Source organism: Artibeus jamaicensis, unplaced genomic scaffold (genome assembly GCF_021234435.1).
Source record: "Artibeus jamaicensis isolate MK-2021 breed Jamaican fruit bat unplaced genomic scaffold, CSHL_Jam_final contig_327, whole genome shotgun sequence".
Taxonomy (NCBI): domain Eukaryota; kingdom Metazoa; phylum Chordata; class Mammalia; order Chiroptera; family Phyllostomidae; genus Artibeus; species Artibeus jamaicensis.
The window spans coordinates 5866799-5879964 of NW_026521772.1; the positions used below are offsets into that span (position 1 = coordinate 5866799).

At 44.1% G+C, this 13166-nt stretch overlaps 1 protein-coding gene across 3 annotated transcripts in view; it reads left to right on the top strand.

Moving 5' to 3' along the window:
• Positions 1-10064, top strand: part of DHX9 (DExH-box helicase 9) — a 40960-nt gene extending 30896 nt beyond the window's left edge. For all 3 annotated transcript variants that reach the window (XM_037145664.2, XM_037145663.2, XM_037145665.2), the window contains 8 exons: positions 1918-2078; positions 2865-2976; positions 3577-3738; positions 3846-3973; positions 5310-5539; positions 5686-5801; positions 6429-6629; positions 9456-10064. In XM_037145664.2, the coding sequence (XP_037001559.1) occupies positions 1918-2078; positions 2865-2976; positions 3577-3738; positions 3846-3973; positions 5310-5539; positions 5686-5801; positions 6429-6629; positions 9456-9810 (1465 nt within the window). In that variant the 3' untranslated portion in view covers positions 9811-10064. The remainder of the gene's footprint in view (positions 1-1917; positions 2079-2864; positions 2977-3576; positions 3739-3845; positions 3974-5309; positions 5540-5685; positions 5802-6428; positions 6630-9455) is intronic.
• The last annotated feature ends 3102 nt before the right edge of the window (positions 10065-13166 follow it).

Consider the following 13166-nt stretch of genomic DNA (forward strand, 5'->3'; position numbering starts at 1 on the left):
AACTTAGCTGGGATAACAAACAAGATTGCAGTAAGAATGAAAACAAATCAAAATGTTGATGGTGGCATGTTTGATAGGCAGTTTACTATTAACTAACAAGCGTTTAAATGGAGAATATATGGACATTATTGTGGCCCCACATCATAGCTTTATCACTTTGGGATTACTAATATTTATGGAATGGTCGACTTTCTAAAAAACGTTAATACATTGTATTCGTAGAATTTTTTTCACTGTTAGCACATCATCTGTCTCATGATCTTCCTCATGTGCCTAGGAAATAGAGGCCATTATTTAGATCAGGAAGCTAAAGCTTAGGAGGTTTAGCTGACTTCTCCAGGGCCCAAGTCCAAGTCTGTTAATACCTTGTCCATTTCCATTTATGCTACACAGCCTCTCGGGAAATGTTTGTGGATGGGGCCTGTTGGTTAAAAAAAACCCTTGTATTTCTGAATTACAGATTTAAGATATGTATGTAGTTGTATGTTTCTGGAGGTCCATGTGGTATATATTAGCTTTAAGCATTTGTCAACAAGGTGGAGTTAGGGGCTTTGTGGGTGTATTATGGGACAGAAAAATTTAGTTGACCAGATGTACATAACACACTGAAGAAAAGCTAAGGAAGCTTTGACTTGTCTTTGTACCAGTGTCATATGGCTCTCTGGTGGTTGTCAGTGTAGGTTTATTGTAGCATCAGATATGCCTGTGACATTTGGATGATACCTAGTTATTTTGAAAGGTTAGATTGTCCTCAAACGGAAACAAGTACTGTACTTTAACATCTTGGAGAAAGCAGCTATTAATTAGTGACTCATGAATAGGCCTGTAACAAGGGATTTTGTTCTGTGCTCTGTGGGATGGGAACTAAGCCCTGTGCATTATGTTGGAAGCGGATCCACGTCTTGCCAGAAGTGCTGGAGTCACCTGTAATGGTTCCGTGGGTCTTCATCATGAGTAGTTCATAAGGAGTGCGCCTGGATTAGAATTGTACAGACCTGGTTTTTAATTCTATTTGTGCCTGAACTTAAACATTGGCACTATTTAGGCCTCTCATTTTATAAAAGGAGATTAAGCTATGTAGCCATTCTGTGTTTCTTTGGTTGTAAAAGAAAGGTGGTGTACTACCTGGCCTGTAGGATTTATTCAAGAATTAAACGAGTTTTAATGTCAAATGCTGGGAACAGTACTTGACACATAGTAAGCCCTAAGTGAATATTAGTTGCTGTTATTGTTGGTATTAACTTATAATAAATAACTTTTGTTATTTAAATTTTAAAGGGTAAAGTGATCTGTAAGATCCATTCTAGTGCCACTGGAATTAGCATGGAGTAGGGTAGGGAGGAAGCTCTGGGGAAATGTATTAGCCACATCCCTACAAAAAAAAGGTCTTGCTACTATTTTGCCCCATGTTTGTTAGCAGGTGGGAACTAAAGAAGCCATAGGTAGGGGTAGTAACATTAGGGGTTTGGGGTACTCTCCTCCAGCTGAAAAATGCTCTCAGCCGGTAGGTGTAGTCATAATTCCCTGCTCTATCAGAGGAGAGGATCTTGTCCAGAGAGTTTTTGCAATATATATAAAACGTTCTTTGAGCCCTGCTCATGTGGCCTGGTTGGAGCATCATTCTGATTCAGTTCCCAGTCAGGGCACATTTCTAGGTTGTAGGTTCTGTTGCTGGTTGGGCCAGGTACAGGAGGCAGCCAGCTGGTCAGTGTTTCTCTCCCTTTGTGTCTCAGTAAAAATCAACCAATAAAAGGTGAGTGAGTGAATGAATGAATGAATGAAATATTCTTTGATAATCCCAAAAGCACAAGGGAAGGACAGCTCCATATTCCTTATTATCTCTCTGCAAAGAATTTATTAAACAATTATGTATATATTGAAGGAAGGATGGTTATTCTACCCTTGGTTCTCTCTTAGACTTGAAACCCACATGACACCAGAGATGTTCCGAACACCATTACATGAAATTGCTTTGAGCATAAAACTTCTGCGTCTGGGAGGGATTGGCCAGTTCTTGGCCAAGGCAATTGAACCTCCACCTTTGGATGCTGTGATTGAAGCAGAGCACACTCTTAGAGGTACCTACAAACCCAGACCTACCTAGCACAGGTTAATTATGCCGTATGTCTTGTCCTGGAAAGTAACACTTACCAAGGGGCCTAGAAGCAGCTGCAGTCCGCAGGGCTCTGACACTAACACTTCTGTGCTGTCTTACGAGCTCAGTGTGATCAGAATTGTAAAATGAGCAACACGAGGTAAGAAGGAGCTGACGTCGTTTTGGGGAGAAATGGAGAAAAGGCAGGTGTCCTCTCCTAGCCAGCATTTAACAGTCAGAACAAGAAGCACTCGTGGCATAGCATTTCATGTACGTTTCTGAGAACGCCTGCTTTTCGTCATCTCAGTCGGGATGGAAGTGCTGGAGTGTGGGGGAAAACAAGGGCATTGGAAACCGGGGATCTGAATTGGAATCCTGAGTCCAGTACTCGTCTTCTCTGTGAGCCGTAGACTTGTTCTCAGGATGCCATTTCCCAAAATTAGCAGACGACATCAGCCTTGTTGTGGCCTGTAGGTATTTATGCTGCTCCTAATGTTTAGTACTGTGTTTATAGACTTCTCATGAGCTCTGTTCAGCTTTATAGACTACAAGGCCAAATTCTAGTGTGTGTTCATAACAGGTGCTCCAGAATTCGTTTGTTCTATTTTTGAGTGAAGAAAACTGTTGGCTGTGGGCATGTGCCGACAGTGGGCTTGACAAATGCAGACCTGAGTGCACTGTCCTCACTTTCATCTGTGAAGAAGTGCTTCGTCTTTGCCTGTGTTAAAGGGGTTTGTTACTGTTTCTGCTCACAAACATCTTCCTACAGAGCTTGATGCGTTGGATGCCAATGATGAGTTGACTCCGCTGGGAAGGATCCTGGCTAAACTCCCCATCGAGCCTCGTTTTGGGAAAATGATGATAATGGGGTGTATTTTCTAGTAAGTGCTTTGCTTTATCGCTGACAGTTAAATGGTGGGAGCGTTTCAAAATCTTACTGCCCTCTTCATACAAACATGGGCTCAGAAAGAGAAAACCAGGTGTTTTTAAGTATGGAGGTGGGATGCTTTGGATACCGAACGAAGCATGCACTGAGAAGGACAGCCAGTTCCAGCAGGTGGACACCTGGGCCCAGCTTGCTTTGGGAACGAGTCCAGGTTTCTCAGAAGGCCTTCTCCTCTTGGGTGGTTGGTTCAGTAGTTGTCTTTGAAGGGGAAGTAGTATTAGGGAAACAAGTATGTTTTATCAAAAAGGTTAGAAGATTAAGAGATTTTGTGAGTGGGGAAGAGAAAATAGGAGAGGAAAAATGTACACTACTTGGTCATAATTGATGGTAACTGTGCATCTATTAGTATCAGAGCTCACTACTTTTTCCCTTTCTGCTTCAGGAGAGAGCAGTTGTACAGTTCTTTGTTAAGCCAGTTTCAGTGCTAAACAGCAATGTCATGGCCAGCAGTGTTGCTGACCCACATTTGCCAGTACTGCCTAAGCTGCTGGAGCCGGAATGGGATCGAGACTGAGTTTCCCTGTCTCTGTTTCAGTGTGGGAGATGCTGTCTGCACCATCTCTGCTGCCACCTGCTTTCCGGAGCCTTTCATCAACGAAGGAAAGCGACTGGGCTATATCCATCGAAATTTTGCTGGAAGCAGATTTTCTGATCACGTGGCCCTTTTATCAGTTTTCCAAGCTTGGGATGATGCTAGGTATGGGTTTGAAAGAGGACAGTTGTAAGATTTAGGTGAACTGTCCCTAGTTTCTAATCTGTGTCTAGTCTCTGGGCTTTGAAAATGACTTCATTCTATTACTTTAGAATGGGTGGAGAAGAAGCAGAGATACGTTTTTGTGAGCACAAAAGACTCAACATGGCCACGCTGAGAATGACCTGGGAAGCCAAAGTTCAGCTGAAAGAGATTCTGATCAATTCCGGGTTTCCAGAAGGTAAGCCTCTTTCGGTCCAAAGGCATATCCAGGGGGGATATTGATGCAGGACACATGCTGACGGTGACAGTGCATTTGTCTCAGCCTCAGACTTGGAACCTGTGCTTTTTCTGTGTGCCCACAGTGCTCTTTGTTCTCTGCACTGTGGTGGTAATCAGTTCTTCCCGTTAGTTCATTCGTTTTAAAAAGGAAGCAAAAGGGCATGATGCTCAAATTTAATGTAGTTGATAGGTGATGATAATTCAAAAGTTGTGCTACTGTGGGAGGGTTTTTTCCATCTTTCATTTCATGAAGAGTACTGGTCTAGCTTTCAGTACTCTGAGAACGAGTAGTTTGTTCAGTAGCTTCCAATACTGGTTTGTGAAGTGATGTATCAATCTCCCTGTGTGTTATTTTTAGACGTGAAGTAAATTTTGCCATGTTGCTTTGTAAGTGGCTTTAATGAAGGTTTTTAGTGTGTGGATAGTTAACAGAGGACTTTATGATACGCGATGTAAAAACAGTAATCCAGTTGCTCACCTCTTGATAGGAAGTTGAGCTGTTGTATGTACTTTTCTTCTTCAGCTAGAATAATAGACAGAGTCGTTCCCTAAACATGGAGAACTAGAACACAACCAAATGGGGGCCTGTTAGACAGAAAGGGGGTGGGCACAACGGCAGACTTTAAAAGGATTATGATCTAAACTAAACAAAGTAGTTCTTTTCTTGAAATCAAAGGAAATGAGAAGAGCCTTTTTTATAGGATAGAATCTTCGCAACAGTGCTGGAATGCAGCTGTTATTGCCCCGTTTTATCAATGAGGAAACTGACACAGAAGTTTCAATTACATGTCCAAACTCATTCAATTAGGAGGTTTTAAGACCAGAATTCAGGTTTGTCTCAAGCAGACTATCTCCGTGCTGCAGACACTTCACCATTGCAATTCCCAAGCAGTAATGAAGTGCTCACAGCGTGGTCTGAGGGGAAGTCTGCCTCGTTCCAGTGGGGTCCCCTTGGAGCACCCCTCTCTGTCTTTTCCAGAAGGAGCAGCTGTTTAAGAACATCGGGAGGAATGCTTTGGTCTGGTCAGGCTAACTCTTTTTTTAAATGATCACTCCAAGCTGATGTTATAGGTGACTTAAAGGACATACAGGCATTTTAGTTTTCTTATCATGGAAACTCAGCAGAATTTCTTCTTAACTTAATCTGTAAGTGTAAGAGTTCTAGAAGAAAGGAAGTTAGGTTATTTGAAAAAAGGAGGTGGAAGAGGAGCTGATTCTCATTCTCTTTAGTTTGCACACAGTGTGAAGATTAGTCGCATATCTGATTTTTTTTCTTACCCCACTCCTCTTAACAGACTGTCTGCTGACACAGGTGTTCAATAACACCGGGCCGGACAACAACCTGGACGTCGTCATCTCTCTGCTGGCCTTCGGCGTGTACCCCAACGTGTGCTACCACAAGGAGAAGCGGAAGATCCTCACCACCGAAGGGCGCAACGCGCTCATCCACAAGTCGTCCGTTAACTGTCCTTTCAGCAGCCAGGACATGAAGTACCCGTCGCCCTTCTTTGTTTTCGGTGAAAAGGTAGGAAAAGATTCATTTAGAAAAGCTTAGGTTGAAAATGAAAATTGTCTTTGAGTTTTAGTTTTCAAAGCCGTTTATGATTATATAGCAGTTGATTGGCGGTGGGAATGTCAGCTCTTACCTTTTGACTCTTTCTCCACCTGCAGATTCGAACCCGGGCCATCTCTGCTAAAGGCATGACCTTAGTCACCCCCCTGCAGCTGCTTCTCTTTGCCTCCAAGAAAATCCAGTCCGATGGGCAGATTATGCTTGTGGATGACTGGTATGGGCTTTCAGATGTGAGCTCCGAAGTGAATTCTGAGAGTCGAGATGTGGTAAAATGTAGCTGCTGATCTAGCTTAATTTGTGAAACAAACATGGCAAAACTCGGTGGCACCAACGAAGTGCCGTACCACTTTGTCATTCTCTTCGTTCCTTTACACTTCGGGAGTGTGGTTTCTACTCGGCAGTGAGTCTCGTGTACCGCTCTCATGTACTCTGTGTTTTGATTAGAGACTAAATGAAAGTATACAGATTCACTTGGCAGAAATGGAGTGGAGCTTCATGAACAGCCAGTAGGCTCAGTCATATTCTTGGAAACTTAGAAAGCTCCCAGCAGTCTGAATGCTGAGTGCTGTGTGTTGCTAACAGAATTTCGCTTGATAGACTTTGTGATTTACAGCTTCAGTTGGCAGTGAATTTTGAGGCGTCAGTGTAGATTAGTGTTCTTATTTCTTATTTATACCTGTACTTACCTAGGGCGTGGCAGGGGAGGGGAAAGTATTGGTACTTGGTAAGCAGTTAAATGTATTCTGTCACTTTCTGTGTGTGAATTGAGAGATAACAGTCTTTTTCTGTGTATCTCCCCCCCACACACACACACCCCTTTCATCATTTTTCTCCACTTTAGGATCAGGCTACAAATATCTCATGAAGTTGCTGCCTGTATCACTGCTCTCCGCTCAGCCATGGAGGCTCTGGTTGTGGAGGTCACCAAAGAGCCCAGCATCATCAGCCAGCTGGACCCTGTGAATGAGCGGATGTTGAACATGATCCGCCAGATCTCTAGGCCCTCGGCCGCTGGGATCAACCTTATGATCGGCAGTACACGGTGAGCATTACAGTCACTTTTCTTGGAACTAAGTGGAGAACGGTACTTTCTTAAACTGGCCTAAAGTTCCCACAGTTCGTTGATAGAGGCCTTATAATTTATGATAAAATTCTAAATAGACATCCACTGAATGTAGAGTCTAGTTCTGATTAATACACTCAGAAAAAGGGTGTTTACTTCTGTCTGTGTGCTAACAATCTGTCAGTGCATGTTGGAGATTGTAAGGGGCCTTGAAGTATGTGCAGCACAGTGTTTGGTTGGTTCCAGGCCTCTGCAGTGCAGCGAGCCATGTGAATTTGGGTTTCCCAGAGCATGTAGAAGTTATGTTTCTACTGTACTGTATAGTCTACTAAGTGTGCAGTAAGTAGCATTATGTCTAAACAAACAATGTGTGTACCTTAATTTAAAAATGTAGTGCTGAGAGTGCTTACCATTACCTGAGCCTTCAGCGAGTCCTGATCTTCATGCTGGCAGGGGTCTTACCTTTGATGTGGAGAGCGCAGTGGCTGTGAGCACAGTGGAGCAGGTGTGCCTCCCGCAGGAGGCCGGGGTGGGTCAGGCGGCCGGGGAGGGCCGGGGCCCGGACAGTGCTCTTTCCAGAGAAGAGATGGTGCCGACAGGTTAGATTGCTGCTTTTTCCAGTGGAAAGCGTCCGGATATATTTTAGGGAAATGGAAGAATATGTATACTTTAAAGCAAAGAAATAATGAAATATTTTTTAATTTTTAAATATTTCATTTGCTTTCATTTTTTTTCACCTTTTAAAGTTTTCTATGCCTACAACTTTTTATTTCACAATAGCTGATATTTACATCAAAGAATAGTATAGTGGACATCCATGTAGTCTCTTCACTTAGATTCTCCATCAGAATTTTGTGACACTTGCTTTCATGTGTGTCACATACACACCTGCTGCTTTTGCTTAATCACTCGTGACAAGTTGTAGACACTGGTGTTTTACATCAATAAATTCCATATATATCTTTTAAAAACAGCTACAACACTGCAGTCACACTCCAAATTTAAGTTATAAAAGCACTAATATACAAACTAAGATTTCAGTATCTGAAATTGCTTTGTGCTTTATGGATTCTGGTTTCACGTTTTGGCTGTAATTGAGTTCATTTTTAAAGTCAATTAATGTACCCAGCACTGTGCTTTCCTGGTCTGCCTGTGATGTGCAGAGATCATTATTCTTATGAATAAGGAAACCGGGCACAGAGAAGTAAAGCCCCAAGGTTCAAGGTCAGGCAGTGTGGCTCCTGGAACAGTGTGCTCATTTATGATGCCACACAATTGACTCTTGACCAACGTGTGTTTAAACTGCGTGGGTCCACTTACATGCGGACTCTTAAAATACGTGGTCCTCCATATCCCTGGGTTTTGTGTCCAAGGGTTTAACCCAACACCGGGTTGAAAACAGTATTTCAGGTCTACGGTCGGGGATTGGCAGATGAGGGGCTGGGGCTGACTTCACGCATTGTTCTGTGACATTCTATGTAAGGGACATAAGCATCTGTAGATTTGTGTATCTGGGAGAGGGGGGCCCTAAAACATATCCCCCCCCCAGATACTGAGGGACAGCTGAGGTTTGTGGGGGTCAGCCACCCCTCACTCCCACATTGTTTGAGGGTCCAGTGGTCCTCCCAGCGGATCAAATGAGTAGAATTATCGAGGAGACTCTTCAAAAACAAAACTGAAAAAACGTGTCATGAGCAGATTTATACGCAGTTCTCGCAGGTGTTCAGAACAGGAGAGATTACTTTTGGTGGGGGGCGTTGGTTAAGGGGGCCTCACATATAAACTTCTCTGTTGAGGACAGCAGTTGGCGGAGAAATTTGTCCCCAAGAACAAATTGAAGAAGTGCGAGTGTGATGGTGCCCTGAGTTCTAACTCGGATGGGGTGAAATGGGAGACGTGAATAGATCAGGCAGCAGTGCAGGGGAAGCAGTAGAAGCAGTAGGAGGTGGTGATGGATGAAGGGGGGGAGCACAGGGAGGGAGTGGTGACGGACCCCAGCCACGTCCTCGACTCCACCAGCCGCTGAGTTGGCCGTGCTGGTCTCTAAGCTGCACAGGAAGAATGGCCGTTTGTGGTGGTGTCTGTTGATGGGGGTTGTCAGCAAAACATCTTGATATCTGTAAGTTTCCATTACCCCTCATTTTCTTTCTTTTCCATGTCAAATAGATTTAGATTTAGGCATAAACAGATTACCCAAAGACATTTTTCAAAAATAAATTTCAGAGTTAATGTAGGAAAACATCTGGTGATAAAGATCAAATAATTAATTGTGAGCTACAGATTTCTTAGAATGCTGTGTAGTGGAGCTCTGGCTGGTGTGCTCAGTGGATCCGTGGATTGCATACCAGAAGGTCGCTGGTTCATTTCCCAGTCAGGCACATGCTTGGGTTACAGGCCAGGTTCCCAGTAGGGGGCACATGAGAGGCAGCTACACACTGATGTTTCTCTCCCTCTGTCCCTCCCTTCCCTTCTCTAAAAATAAATAACATCTTTTTTTTAAAAATGAATGCTATATAGTTGAGCTGAGTGGAAGCAAACTATCTTCAAGTGGTAAGAATATACGGCCAGAATTGAAGATCTTTGAGAATGAACCAGAAAGAACTTTAGAAAACAGATGGTTACAGTTGCTGCCTTCTCCTGTGTCTGTTTGGAGTAGCAGATTTATTTCATTTCAGTTTATATGTGTATAATTGGCTTTATCCCTCTACGTGTTAAATTTCAAATATGACTGAATGTTTCTATTTTGTGACTAGTTGAGGAGTGTTAGGATGCTTTGCTAAAGTAGTGGCTTTGTGTTTTTCTTAGGTATGGAGATGGTCCGCGTCCTCCCAAGATGGCCCGATACGACAATGGCAGTGGATATAGGAGGGGAGGCTCTAGTTATGGCGGTGGGGGCTACGGCACTGGGGGCTACGGTGGTGGCTATGGCGGCGGCGGCTACAGAGGCGGTGGTGGCTACGGTGGTGGGGGCTACAGGGGTGGTGGCTACGGTGGTGGCTCCGGCTCTTTTCGGGGAGGCTACAGAGGAGGTCCCCGAGGTGGCTACAGGGGGGGTGCAGGAGGGGACTACAGAGAGTCCGGGGGGTTCCAGCAAGGAGGGGGGCGGGGTGGCTATGGGAGTGGCTACTTTGGGCAAGGAAGAGGTGGGGGTGGCTATTAGGCTTGGTTACATTGGTGCCCACGCGTAGACAGTAGACGACAGATGCATGTGACCTGTTTTCCCACGTTGTTTATTTGCTGTTAATAAGTAAACCCCTTCCCCCCCATTCTGTGGTTCCTTGCAGCTTAAGGAAACCAAGCATATAGATACATTAGTGGTTTTGTTTATATTATGTAAAATATAATGATCTATTACTAAAGTACCACAGTTTGTATTTTTTTCTTTAAGGATTAAAGATTTGCCTTTGAAATTAACTCGATATTTTCTTGATGTTAGTTGAATAGAAAATAAAGTATCACACTGAACACAGGCAGTGTAATTACTGATCTTACACAGAATGATTTTACAGTGCCAGTGACATCTGTTAGTTTTTAAACATCAGAGCAATAACTGTCCTGTTTGAAAAGTATACCAGGTGGTGGTATTGTTTGTAGTAGCTTTGGCATGGAGTCGTTACTGTTGCAGTAAATACTGGCCAGTATACCATTCACATGGACCGGTGCGTCTGAATAAGGCTTGACCTACGGCTGAGCATTTTGGCCTTTCCTCAAGCTTTGTCTTTGAAAAGTGTAAGGCCACGGTCAGCATTCTCTTTTCTGAGTTTCCAGTGCAAAAATTAATTACAATTAGAATTAAAAATTCACTCACAAAACTCTTCAAGTCTCTAGGTAGGCCAAGAGTGAAGGTAAGTTTCACCAGTGCATGAAGTGTATGTATTTGACGATTAATTCTACCTACATTAACGTACATGTATTTCAGCAGATACTTGTTAAGCTAGTTTATCTTAGTAGGGATGTTTATATACTTACAACACTACAGTTTCCAGTGGATTTTTACATATTTTCAGTAGAGAGTACAAAGGCTTTAGATTAAACAGAACTGGACTCATACAATAAAGCTGCTTTCTGACACTTGGGCGGTCTCTGGCAAGTTATTTGGCTTTCACGTCCTCTTCAAAGTCCTCTTCTTGGTCCGCGTTTTCTTCAGGTCACCTTCAGCAGTTACCGTTAGTGAGCCGATGGCTCCAAATCTGTGTTAACGTCTGCAACAGATTTCCTTTCTGAGCGTCAGACTACTAACCACAGTAGTAAACAGTACCTACTGAGCATACATTTCTGCTTAAATGTCCACTGAAATTTTAAAAAAAAAACCACCTCAGAACAGTTGACCCATGAACAACACAGGTCAGGGGTGCTGACCCCTCCACATAGTCAAATTCACAACCTTCTGTGTCCATCGATGGGGAGTCGGTTGTATGGACACCCTTCCCCTGCTGATACCAAAAATCTGAAGGTGCCCAAGTCCGCTGTACAAAATGATATACCACAGTGCATACACTCAGCCACTGCATCTGGAAATAACTGGTTTGAACCCGTGGTTGGTTGAGTCCGTGAACGTGAAACCTGGGGATACAGAGGGCTGACTGTGTTGGGGGGAAATCAGCATACACAGGGACCCGTGCAGTTCAAAGCCAGGGGGTTCACGGGTCAGCTACTTCCAAGCGGAAGTGAACCCTCCATGCCCTCAACTCTGGTCCCTATTCACTATTCTGGTTTTTGTTTTTTTTATCACCAGAGTTTCAGTTAAATAACAAAGCCACATATATATCACTTCATCTAGTCCTACTTCCAGAACACCTTTCAGTTGTGCTTTGTAAAGCATCTGCCTATATCCTATTGTAGATACCATTAGTTTGGGTGTATGATGATGCAACAGCCCCTTAGCTGACCTCTGCTGCCTGTAGACCTGCCTGTCTGCAGTGCATCCTGTCTTGGCTGGAGGACAGGTTCCCACACCAATCAAATAGCTTTCCCTCCTGGCCTAAACCAGTGGCGCCCGTCGCCTCCAGGTAGGGGCTAAACACCTTAGCTTTCACTTCTGCTCTACGCTGTTCCACTGAACAGCCACACCGAACTTCAAGCCTCATCAGTGGACCTTGCCTTCTCTTATTTGTACGTGTGGTGAAAACACGTCTTAGGCTTTTGGGAATTTAGAGGCTTCTCTGAGAATATGGTGGAAGCTATGGACTCTGCCAAAAGGCATGTAACAAAATTTTCTAATTAAAATTTCAGGTGGTAGAGACTCATGGAACTTGAAACACCTAATTTGGTTCACTCACTACAAGTATACGTAGTTTTCTCCTCACGTTAATACTTTGGGAAAATTAAGACACCTGTCCTGCCCTGGCTGGTGTAGCTCAGTGGATTGAGCGCGGGCCTGCGAGCCAGACAATCGCGGTTCAATTCCCAGTCAGGGCACATGCCTGGGTTGCAGGCCGGTTTCCTGCAGGCCAATTCCCAGCAGGGGATGCACAAAAGGCAACCATACATTGATGTTTCTCTCCCTCTCTCCTTCCCTTCCCCTCTAAAAATAAATAAATAAAATCTTTTAAAAAATGAATTTAAAAAAAAAACAAACCTGTCCTCAGGTTTCCTGCTTTCCGTTTTAACTGCTTAAATGTTAAACATGTTAAATTTCCATTTAACATGAAGATAACGTGCACGCAGTTCCTGACTTGGGGGAGGAGGCGTTTCCTTCTCTAACCAGCAACAGCAGACAGATGACCAGTGAGGGAGGAGTTGGCTCCCGCAAGGCCGCTGCCTTCTGCTCACTCCAAGATCCTGTCTATCACCTGCTGAAGCCAAAGCTGGAGGTGGAGGAAGAGGCCTGGAAAGGAAGTCCCCACTCTTACAGCTCGTTAAAATCACTATTGATTATTCTTGTTAAGGCCTCTGTGGATGAACTCTGGAATTAGCCTTTGTGTCCCTCATACTCAGTGAAACACTGACGGACAACCAGGCCTTACTCGACTCGGCCTCGGGAGGTGGCGGCAACGCAGGGTCACTTTTGCTGGGTTACAAAGTAAAAGGCAAACTGAGGAAGGAAAAGTATTTATTTCCTTTTATACTAAAAGTCTAAGTTTTACTTCGTGGAAAAGCCTTCCTTAGGATTGAACTCCCACTTGTAGAGGACACATGGCCATCCAACTTCGGGATTGTATCTCCTACCTTGTTTGCAGTTAGGTGTAGTCGGGTGCGTGGACTGTAGCTGGGGGGAGGCGGGAGAGTTGAAGTGACGTGTGTGCGCCTTTATGGGGAGGCCCTGTCCTTCTGCCGAGCTGGAGCTTAGACAGTGACTCGACCGCTGTTGTTGCGTTGGACCGTGTGGTGATTCTGAATGGAAACCATGTAATGGTGAAGCTAGACAGAAGAAGCTGGAATGTCTGGCATGGGACACCTCCTGCCAGCCCTACACTGAGTAGCCACGTGGAACATGCACCAGCCCTCTCCTGATGCCTCGGGACTTTGTGAATGTGAAGGAGAAAGTGTTCCCCTCTTTGGATTTTCCCTGTTTCC